The sequence below is a fragment of the Equus caballus genome, chromosome 9 (assembly GCF_041296265.1).
Source record: "Equus caballus isolate H_3958 breed thoroughbred chromosome 9, TB-T2T, whole genome shotgun sequence".
Lineage (NCBI taxonomy): Eukaryota > Metazoa > Chordata > Mammalia > Perissodactyla > Equidae > Equus > Equus caballus.
In genome coordinates this window covers 57,806,267-57,817,773 of record NC_091692.1, presented here as the reverse complement: position 1 = coordinate 57,817,773, position 11,507 = coordinate 57,806,267, and the positions used below count along the sequence as shown (strand labels likewise).

At 41.5% G+C, this 11,507-nt stretch overlaps 1 protein-coding gene across 1 annotated transcript; it reads left to right on the top strand.

Moving 5' to 3' along the window:
• The first annotated feature begins 2,781 nt into the window (after positions 1–2,781).
• On the top strand, positions 2,782–7,352 carry UQCRB (ubiquinol-cytochrome c reductase binding protein). The gene is made up of 4 exons (XM_001490414.6): positions 2,782–3,061; positions 5,410–5,481; positions 6,315–6,481; positions 7,147–7,352. Exons 1-4 carry the CDS (start codon positions 3,043–3,045, stop codon positions 7,222–7,224), a joined length of 336 nt encoding a protein of 111 aa, XP_001490464.1. The 5' UTR covers positions 2,782–3,042; the 3' UTR covers positions 7,225–7,352.
• The last annotated feature ends 4,155 nt before the right edge of the window (positions 7,353–11,507 follow it).

Genomic DNA, 11,507 nt, shown 5'->3' with positions numbered 1-11,507 from the left:
CTGCCTTAGGATCACAAGATTGAGTAGGCAGTTAACACTGGTGGCCCCCAAGGAGCCACATCTGGTATTTGCACTCTTTTTTAGTCCCCTTCCACACTGATTGGGCCAGTGTGATTTGGTCCATGGGACGTCATCAAGCAGAGGCTTGATAAGCACATGCACATTGGGGCTTGTCCTCTTGGAACTCTGAGCCACAGTGTAAAGAGGTCTGGTGATTCTACTGGAGAAATGAGGTGGAGAGAGATTTCTAGCCAAACATCAAGCTGTGCCAGCCATGCCAGCAGCACCAGACATGTGAGGGAAGAGGCTATCTTGAATAGTCCAGCACCAGCAGATAACACATGGAGCAGAACTACCCAGCTGAATTCAGAATTGGGAGAAAGAATAAGGTATTTTATTTTTATTTTATTTTTTGCTGTGGAAGATTTTGTCCTGAGCTGACATTGCTGCCAATCCTCTTTTTTGGCCTTGAGGAAGATTAGCCCTGAGCTAACATCTGTGCCAATCTTCCTCTCTTTTTTGTATGTGGGACACTTCCACAGCATGGCTGGTGAGTGGAGTAGGTCTGCACCCAGGTCTTGAACCTGTAAACCTGGGCTGCCATAGCAGAGTGCATGGAACTTTAATGACTTGGCCATAGGGCTGGGCCTTAATAAGGTATTTTAAACCACTAACTTTGGGGTAGTTTGTTGTGCACCAGAGTTGTGGTGTGCTGGATGTCCCGAAACTTTGTGAAAACTAAATTTGTAATTGGTCAGGGCCAAGTATAGTGGCCTTCCTGTTATGTGTTTTATTCATTCGCTCAACAGGCATTTGAGTTCTTGGAATACCGTAGTGAGTGTGGCATAGATAACTGCCTTCATGGATTTCTTTAATGGATGAAATCAATAAATGGGAAACGAAGAAGGTACAGCCAGGAGACAAAGCATGGAACCATCCAGCCTGGTCTTTCTATGGCTCAGAACCTCATTTTGCCTTTATTAACAACCCGCTCATCTCAGAATAGGCTAGTTGTGCTGCTATAATGAATAGTCCTGAAACCTCAAATGATTTAAAACCACGCAAGTTTTTATCTCATACATGTCCAACTTGGGACCAAAAAGGCTCTGCTCCATATCATCTTTAGTGATAGAGGTTGATAGAGCCTCCACTGTGTCTAGTGTAGCCAGTCTTTGGAAGGGGAAAGAATGTGGAGAATTGCCTTTAAAAATACATTTTTTTGGCCAAAGCGTCACATGGCCATGCCTAGCTTTAAGGGGTCAGAGAAGTGCAATCCTACCATGTGTCAGGAGGGAAACCAAAAATAATTTTTGGTTCAACACTAATGACTACCAGCAAGCATCCAGCCTTTCTAGGCTTAATGCCTGCAAGGAGCTGGATTTTCTCACAGTCCTGGGTATCTGATCCCTTGACAAGGTCTTCCTTCTTTTTCCACCTTCACCCTGTAACCAGCAAGCTGAAACTTAAAGGGTGAGGAGGAAAGGAGAGTAGTTCACTATGTACTTTTTGTAAGGCAGTGTGGCAGTGTACAAACGTATTGCATCTCTTCACATCATTCAGATCTCACTGTGGCTTGTGTATCCTAGAGCAGCCATTCCTCAGTTTTTAGTGCTGCCTACAGGATTGAGTAATATGAGAAACTTTGGTGGCAGAGAAGAAGAAAAAGGGAGAAGGCAACAGAATTTTAGAACTGGAATGTGACTAAGACCATTAAATCTAAACTTCTGAATTTACAATAAGATGGAGTACTATGTTGTCCCAGATCTCAGCTTAAGACCTAAGACAATAAAAGTAGATATTGGTGGGTAGTTGCTATGGACTGAATTGTTCCCCCCCCCCCCCCACCAAATTCTTATGTTGAAGCCCTAATCTCAATGTGATGGCATTTGGAGATGAGGCCTTAGGGGGATAATTAGGTTTAGAGGAGGTCCTAAGCGTGGGGCCCTCAAGAAGAGCTTAGCGCCCTTATAAGAAGAGACACAAAAGAGCTTGGTCTCTCCCTGCCATGTGAGGACACAGTGAGAAGGCAGCCCTCTACAAGCCACAAGAAAAGAGCTCTCACCTGGAACTGACTGTGCTGGCACCTTGATCTTAGGCTTCTAGTCTCCAGAACTGAGAAAATAAATTTGTTCCTTAAGCCACCCAATCTATGCTATTTTGTTATGGTAGCCTGAGCTGACGAAGACAGTAGTGGTGGTAGAACTTCACCAGTAACTAAATGAGCATCGGTCATACTAACTCCCCCAATTGTTTTATGTTCCTAGATTTTTATGCTTTAAACTGAACACGTTGGGGCTGAGACCTTTAAAGTGTAGTAGGTTTTAGCTTAGAAATTGCACGCAGATTCTGCTATACATCTTAGATTTAATATTTACAATTTTTTTTCTGAACAAATCTTCCACTAAAATGGCTTGATGTGGATCTTCAGCTGGAGAAACCGAAGGCCAGAGAGGGTTAGTGTCTCCTGGGTTAGTAGTGTAACATATGGTCATAGAATTAAGGAGTCCCAAAGTTCTATCTGGATTCTCAGACTCTAGAAGAAGAATCTGGATTTTTCCTAGCCCTTGGACAATTTATCCAAACTTTCTGAGCCTCAGTTTCCTCTTCTCTACAATAGGGATAATCATAGTCCTTCCTTATATATTTAGAATTAAATGATAAGAGAATTAAATGCGAATAGGTCGGTAAAATACCTAGCGCGCTGCTTGGCACAAGGGCACAATTAATACCGCCCAAGCTCTCAGAGCGCGTCAGTGACAGAGCCCAGGCTAGAGCCCCGGTGTCCTATTTCCTTGCCGAGTGTTCTTCCCATCACGTCACATGGAACGCTTCTTGGAACGCCACGCGCAAAATGCCCAGGAAACTACATTGCTTGACCCAGTCAAGATGCAGCGCAAGTAAAACGCCGGACGTCGGCCCCCAGAAGTGCGCCTGCGCGCGCGTGCTCCCTTGCCTCGCGTCGGGACGTGAGGCGCCTGCGCACTGGGCCCAGCGCGTCCTCTAGGACTTACCCAGTAGGCACCGCTTCGGTCTCGGGTCAAAATGGCGAGCAGGCCTACCGGTAAGTTGCTGGTGTGCAGCCTGGCGGGCGTCGCACGCTCGACCTTTTGTTCTCACAGCAACTAGCTCCTCTTCCTCTGCTCTGAATGGCCAGGTTTGCGGAGTGAGGGAAGGTGGCGGCTCCGGTCCAGCCTGAGGACGCCTTTTCCCCACCCGCTGCTGTCCACAGGCCGGGCTCGCCTGGAGGGTTGGGGTGTGCGCTGCGGTCGGTGAAGGTGCCTGCGGGCCTCCCACAGCCCCGCGTTCCGGCTGCCCGTGCTTGGCGCTCTTTCCCCTCGGCCCTAGAAGTGTTCAAGAAGATAATTAGTGGAGACTTTCAGCCAAAATGAACTTGATTGCTTACTGTGAGCCAAGCGCTGTGATTTAGCTCGATAGATTCTCCTGCCAGCGCGACGAGGGAGGTGTTAGTTCCCTTTTTCGCTGATAAGGTATCTGAGGCGAAGTGACCGGAGGAAATAGGATTTGAAATTCATTCCATCCCTCACGCTTCTCAAACTGGGAAGTAGAGGCCTCTGAGCGAGGGTTACAGCGAAGCTTCAGGTTAACCTTGGCCTATCTGGGACGTCAACTTGATCTGCAGATTTGGAGAAATTTGTATTTATTGTGGGCACTAGAACAAGCATATTTGTTATGGAATAGAATACAGAAATTACCGAAATATTTAAAACAAAACATGAATATAAAGTAGGATTGTCTCTGGTTTGTTTCTTTTTTGCCAATCTCTGCCCTCTGGCGGTATAAATTGGAGTAGCTTTTAAAAAATGTTTGTCCTCTTTTCCTTGCCCCCAGCAGTTGTGAAGCTGTTAAGAAACATCAGATCGCCAGAAAAATCCGTTAACCTAAATGACTGAGCTTTTTGGGGGTGATGGAGACTATTCATTATTTCATTAATTTGATGGATATTGAAGGCACTCTCTCTGCTTCTGTGCTGTGTTTGGGAACTAGATAGATGTGGCCTCAACCCCTGTCACTAGCTGGCCCTGATTTGGGGTAGGATTACTTCTGGAAGCCTTATTCCTCTTCGGCAACGACAGGCTTGTTGTAAATAAACCAAGTTAATGGGGGTAAAGCAAATAGGATAGTGCCTAGCTCACAACAGGTGTTCAGTGAATATTAATCATCACCATCACTGGTAAATATGTTTACAAATAATTTGTTTTCGACAAGTATGTTTGTAGATTGTTTACTCTTTGATAACTTGCTTTTCTAGAAGCAGTGTTATACATGGCGCTTAATTTCCAAGGAGATTTACCAAAGCAGTGTAATCTGTGACGTACTGAGGAGTAGAGGGTGAGAAAGGTTGGAGTAAAAGGAGAGTTTGCTTTCCTTCCTTGGTGAGGGGCTAGCCTGAGACAAATTTTTTTTTTTTGGCAAGGAAGATTTGCCCTGACCTAGCATCTGTGCCAGTCCTCCTCTACTGTGTATGTGGGTCACCAGCATGACTTGATGAGTGGTGCAGGTCCACGCCCGGATCTGAACCCACAAACCCCAGGCTGCTGAAGTGGAGTGCACGAACTTAACAACTATGCTGCCCAGCTGGCCCCCTAGAGAGAATTTTAAAAGCAAATTTAACCTTGCTCTACCTCCTCTTCTCTCTGTATCACATCTCTTCTATAAACGTCAGGAACTATGATGTTGCCCTTAGCTCCTACTGAGTTCCCTAGTTTTAACCTTACCTATTTCTCTTCAACGATTTTCAAACATCCCTTCCTGTGGTGGAAAGTTAGCTGCTTGGGAGGAGGAAAATGGGCTTCTTTTACTAGTCTATATTAATATTAAATGCCTAAAGTATCAAAATCCTCCCACAGCTACATATATTTTTAAAGAAGGTAGCCAAGGGAAATAAAGGTAATGCAGAATAAAAATTTTGGAGGATGTGTGTCATTTAGACCCGCAAGCATATACTGAAATCTCCCCTTTTCATACAACTCTAACTCCCTTGAAAAGAAAAGTTTACAATTTCCTGTAATCTAGTTCTCAAACTGCAAATGATGGAGAAGTTCTGAGTTCCTTTTCTTTCTCCTGCCCCTCAATTCTGATAGTAGCAGGGAGATGTAAAGAGATGGGACACTTGACTCTCAGAGGCTGGAGAGGCAGTAATTTTACCTATAGATCTTTTGTACGTTAGCTGTTTCAGTTTACTCTTTTTTCCATGACTTGCTGCCCAATTTGTTACCTGCAGTCACTTTTGCTCATAAATAAGATAAACAATTTTTGTCTACAGATTATGGAGTATATGCTTTTAAAAGGAAATCCCTTCGTATGTTTGCATTCTTTAACAAAGTAACTATAGGAGTACTGGGTCCTACATACAGTGAATTATAGCAACTAACAGTGTGACAACATCAGTTGCAGCATCAAGCCGGTGGCTGGAGGGTATTCGAAAATGGTATTACAATGCTGCTGGGTTCAATAAACTGGGTGAGTATCTGTGCTTTCTTCTTCTGTTTTTTTTTTCCTTTTTTGCTTTTTATGAGCGTAGTGCTTTTGCAAGAGTTGTTATTCCAAAAAAATACTTTAGCTAATTGTACCTGTGTACATTAGAAGATTTTAAAATTAGGTCACATTTAAGTTATTTTAAATCCATTTCCTTTTTTTTATTTTCAGAAGAAAGGGATGGAATCATCTCAGATGTTTGAGGTGGAAATGATTTGTCTTCTAGAAATATGGTAGCAGGACATTTACCTTATTATATACTCCCTCTCCCAACTCCTCCACTTGAGATTTTAACATTTAAGTTACATGAACTTTGAAAGTAGAGATTTTTCAGATGTTAAAGTTCTCTGACATCTTTACAATCATCTGATGCCTGATTTTTTTAGAACTTGATAATTTGCCATGACCTTCATCTTTTGTTATTGAAGCTTAATGGAAGCATCCTTAAATGTTACTGGTTCCTTAGTACGTTATTTTAAGATTCTTTAGTACCTTGATCTCAGATTTAAAGTATAAGAAAGTAGAGATGTGGTTTATTGGTATGTTTAAAAATAAGATAGACTTTTTAAAAATTGTTTTAGATAAAATGTGAATTTTTTGGCAGTAGATTTTAAAAGGCTTATATATTGTTTCTAAGTACTGTTTAAGAAATAATCCATTAAGTTCATCATTATGTATGAAATGTATTGTTTCCATCATACCTAACTCTTGATATTTCACCAAAGTCTTAAGCTATGCCATGAAGATATTTTATTCAGTTAGAAAAATTCGTAATTTTTGAGATGCATATTCAATCTGACTCTCATTTTCCATGATAGGGTTAATGCGAGATGATACAATACATGAGAATGACGACGTAAAAGAAGCCATAAGAAGGCTTCCGGAGAACCTTTATAATGACAGGGTGTTTCGTATTAAGAGAGCACTGGACCTGACCATGAGGCAGCAGATCTTGCCTAAAGAGCAGTGGACAAAATATGAGGAGGTAGAACAGCTTTTATGTGTCTGACAATGTTTGTCATTAAGGATTGATATTAGAAACGGAGAAACACATTCTTTTATGTTCTCCTTTAGAGTTCTTAAAGTTATGTTAAATAAATATCCTTATGACAATCTGGTGAGGTTAATAGAGCAAATGTTAGCTCTATTTTAGAGATGGACACATTGAGACTTAAAGGTGAAGTGACTGTTCCAAAATCACTAAGCAAGTCTCTAGAAGAGAGATCAGGGCTGGGATCCAGGTGTTCTGCCTCCCAGGCCATTGTTCTCCCTCTACACTCTGCTTCCTGCTCAGATGACAGAATGGTGGTGTTCGTGTGATCTTTGCATTGAGTGGCCTTGTAGCTCCTGGGAAGGACTCTGAAGCAAACCCTCACCCCTTGAACTGCATTGAATCTGGGCAAACACTTGTAGACTCTCATTTCTTTTTCTTCTCTGACAGACTTTCCTCTCATAACCTATCAGCAACTTATTACAATATCTTTGTGGGTTTTTACATTTTAGAAAAGAGACAGTTCTTAGTCTACTTGAGATATATTTTCTTAAGTTGGAAATGAATTTTGATGGATTTCTTTTGTTTGAGAGCTGTTGAGTGCTTGGGATATGTCAGTATGTGATGGTGGCATCTAATCTTTTTCTTTTATTCTCTAGGATAAATTCTACCTTGAACCATACTTGAAAGAGGTTATTCGGGAAAGAAAAGAGAGAGAAGAATGGGCAAAAAAGTAATCATGTAGTTGAAATCGGGTGCAGCTGTCCTCAAAGTGTTTTTATGAAGTTGGTTAAACCTGAAATGTACAATTTAGAACTGTTTGGGCTGCAAATGTATTAATTTAAATAAATGTCTGTTATAATTATTGGTGGAGTTTTTGAATTCTAAACATTATTCTGAAAAACTACTGAATTTACTTATCTGTTACAATTCTTTCCAGACTTGTAAGATACTTTTTATTTAGTATTTGCCTCCTGGAGCTCAGATAAGCCACTCTAGTCAGTTTCCTCACTGATTGGCTACCTTCTCAGTTTATGAAGGATATAGCGTTCTTCCAAGTGTTATAGTCACCTTTATCTGGCCTTTGTAGACTAGCAAGACTCTCAGCCCCACCAGGGCCCGACTTGCAGGGATGGAATGGGGTGAGAAACACGTGCCAGTGACTTTATCTTACCTGAAGCAAACAGCATGCAGGTTTGAGCAAACAGCAGACTAGATTGCAGACTTTAAAAGTTAGTGAATGAAAGAAAAGAGGATTCACCCCCAAGTTTGCCAGGATTGGGAAACAGCCCTCTTCAACCTCTGCTCTCCAAATATAATTGATTTTGCACCTTTTTTTAAAAAAATTATATATGCAGCCCCAATTTGTGTCTGTTTAGGTTATATGTGCTCCTGTGCTAAGATGTGTATTAGAAAACAAAAAGTAGGCATTGGAAAAATAGGCAAAAATATAAAGACAGATTATACGTTCTCCCTATATCCTAGTGACTTTTCCGCTTTGGAAATTAATGTTGTAAAGTATATTGTAAAGGTTGGATACTAATAATAGTTAAAAGTTTTAAGGTTATAGACTAATCTTTTTAATATAAATCAGAATTATTCCGTAATGTCATCATTTCCACCCCTAAATTCTGAAGGGCTTGCTTTTGTGGAAGTGAGCATGGAACCATAGCAAGCAGGGAAGGAAGTGTGTGGAACCTGCTGCCTACACTGTTCCACAAGCCACTGCTGTGTGTGCTGGGAATGTCTGATTCTGATCTTGCCTCAAAGAACACAACAGTGAAAAACAAGTTTTTTGTTGTATTTAAAACTCCTAAAACAGAATTAAAAGTGTGTATTTTTGTTTTTGGGTTTTTTTCCACAAAGTGAGTAATAATGTTTGAGAGACGTTTGTGTTTGACTTTTACGATGTGAACATAAAGAATGTCTTTAAAATTTTTGTTAAAATATTGGAAGCCCTCATTAAATTCCCTAAGAACCTCTCTTCTCTCTGATACTCAGATTATTTTCTGAAATGCCTATCCTAAAATCATTCTTGTCGATTTTCTTTGTCTGGGCCAAGACACCTCGCTCCTTGCTTGATAATGGTTTTGGTCGTGGTGAAAGCAGTTCTCCTTTAATGTACTTATTATTTTGTAAGAGTCATGATTTGACTTTGCAGTCAACCTGTTATGTTGTTGGAACAGTATCCCAAATGACAGAGAAATGGATGAAGGTGTTGGTAGATACTAGGGGTAAGGGACATTTTAATGGGGGGCTTTGCAGAAGGATCAGTTGAGTAGTAAACACTTTTGTGTCAAGATACTTCCCTACAGTCATGCCTAACTGTATAACTAAGATAAATTCCCAGACAGCCAAGGACTGTGCTGTGTCTCAGTATTCCCAATTTCTTTCCTCTCTCAGACCTTTTCAGATAGTTTGAATCTCAAATGTTGCTGATGGGTGTTAATATTCATATAACGCATTTGGAAAACATTTTGGCAATATATATCAGAAACTACAAAATTATTCTAGATAACTCCAATAGCAGCCACCACTTATTAATTGTTTAATATTAGGCTCTGTGCACATTACAATCACTGATCTCACAACAATGCAGTGAGGTAAGTACTATTACCCCTTCTTCACAAATGAAGTAACTAAGCTTATGGAGGTTAAGCAATTTGTCCAAGATCATGCATGCACAGAAATAGTGCATGACTCCAAAGCTAAGCCAGGAAGCACGATACAACGCTGCTTTATGAGAAAGATGTTTGCAATGTAAGTTCTCAAATAGGACATGATTAAGTAAGCCATGGTAAATAGAAAAAGTATATTTATGAAGATAATTTTAAAACTTGGAAACTTCTTATGACATTAAAGTTAAGTGAAAAAAGAAAGCTGCAAGTAGATAAAACGAAACTCCCAGCTCTTCATTAAAGAGACTGAGGAAACACTAGCATGGCAGTAGTGGTTGTCTTTTAGTGATTGAGGGTGCTCTTGTATTCTTTTTCCTTTTCTCTGATAGTCAATTTTTTTTCTTTGCTGAGGATGATTTACCCTGAGCTAACATTCACTGCCAGTCTTCCTCTTTTTTTTGTATGTGAGCTGCCTCCATAGCATGGCCACTGACAGACAAGTGATGTAGGTCCACGCCCGGGAACTGAACACAGGCTGCCGAAGTGGAGTGTGCCAAACAATCGCTAGGCCACCAGGGCTTGCCTGGTAGTCAATTTTTTTATAATTGAGTCAGTCACTGTTATAGTAGAAAAGGCAATAGGAGATGTTTATGATATCGGTCCAAAAGCCATGGGATCTCTTGCCTTGCATGAGCCCCGTGCCCCAGGGGCTCTTGTGTGTGAAAGGTAGCTAGCAGTAAGATCCAACAATTTTCTTAAAACGTTTTCACTAAGGAAGACTGAACTGAAGAGCAGCAGGCGAGCTGTGCCCTTGTGTTTCCCCACTGCCAGTGTGTCCCAAGCACAAGGGCTCAAAACCTGCCAGGGGTGATCAAGACTCCATGGAGGTCTTTAAGAAAAAAGGTCACAGTTCGAGGAGGTTTCAATGTAGTGCTACTTGGCAGGCAGAGGTTGAAAAGAACCCCTCTTTTTCAAAGCATTTGCATGTTCAGAAAATTTTCTTCATTAGGACTCTCTAGAGGTTCTTTTAACTGTAAGTTCAAGATCACTTTTGCAGGGGGCATGCCCTGTGGCCTAGTGGTTAGGTTTGTGCGCTCCACTTTGGCAGCCCAGGGTTTTGCTGGGTAGGATTCTAGGCGCGGACATAGCACCACTTATCAGGCCATGCCGAAGCAGCGTTCCACACAGCACAAGCAGAGGCACTCACAACTAGAATATACAACTATTTACTGGGGGACTTTAGGGAGAAGAAGAAAAAAAAGAAGATTGGCAATGGATGTTAGCTCAGGTGCCAATCTGAAGAAAAAAGATCACTTTTGCAGAAGTCTGTTCTCATTCAACCAGACATCTGACTTGCACCTTTACAAGGAGGCTGGAGCTGGGGCATCTCAAACCAGAGCACTACAAAGGTGTGTGGGGAGAAGGATGGGGTGGAAGAGGCCGGGGCACTGCCCCTAGGAACCATGCTTATGGGCACTGTTCACATTTGAAGCAATCCTAAGGGCACACTGAAAGACCGGGGACACACAACTGACCAAGGTTGAGGTATGACAGGAAGAGGAACTTCTGGGCCAGCTCCTTGCTCAAGATAGGAAGTGTGGCCTGACGGTGGGCAACTTCTGACTTTGTGAGAGTTCCTCCTACAGCCACACTGTATGTCTATTCCACATCACTTCATTACCTTCTTCTGAATGGAAAAAAGTATGTGAAAGTTCTTTGAAAACTATGGAACACTATATCAATGTTTTTATTGTTAACTAATTGTTGGTATTGTTCTGCTTCTTGTGAAGAATAAGAAAGTAGAACTAGTGTTTAGCACATTGAGATGGTAGATGAAGGAGTGAGAATTTTGTTAATCCATCAGTGAAATCCTTTCATTTGAAGAGAGTTGCTTTTTGTTACTAAAACCTGTATTGTTTGAAAAATCACCATGGGAGAATCTGAAATGCAGAGGCTTGTCATCTGGTAGACAAACTAATAGGGTGATTTAGAGCCGGTTGTGGGTTGGACTGAATCCATTCACTTACCGTATAACTTCAGGAATATGGTTTAACCTCTCTATGCCTCAGTTTTCTCAACTCTAAAATGGGCCTAATGATAGAACCCACTTTACAGGGTTGTGCAAATTAACTGACTTCCTTATACAGCAAGCATCTACAGCAGTTCCTAGCACGTAGTGAGCACTATAAGGGTCAGCTTCTTTATGTGAACAAACAGGAGAATAAACATCTTGGGAAGATGCTGAGTACCATCAAGTCTAGTTGCTGAGTAGTTGAGGTCCAGGTCCTCTGCTCCTTCTTTTTATCTCCTCGGTGGCACTTTCACTTCTGGTCCATCTAAACTCCCCTTGGATATCTGACCTCCTTGGATGAATACTTGTTACGTGAGGTGAGGACAGTGGA

Excerpts from the sequence above, each read along its gene's own strand:
- UQCRB (XM_001490414.6), top strand. Across the intron at positions 5,482-6,314 it reads TGCTGGGTTCAATAAACTGG|GGTTAATGCGAGATGATACA; the intron begins GTGAGTATCTGT and ends TTTCCATGATAG. Across the intron at positions 6,482-7,146 it reads AGTGGACAAAATATGAGGAG|GATAAATTCTACCTTGAACC; the intron begins GTAGAACAGCTT and ends TTTATTCTCTAG.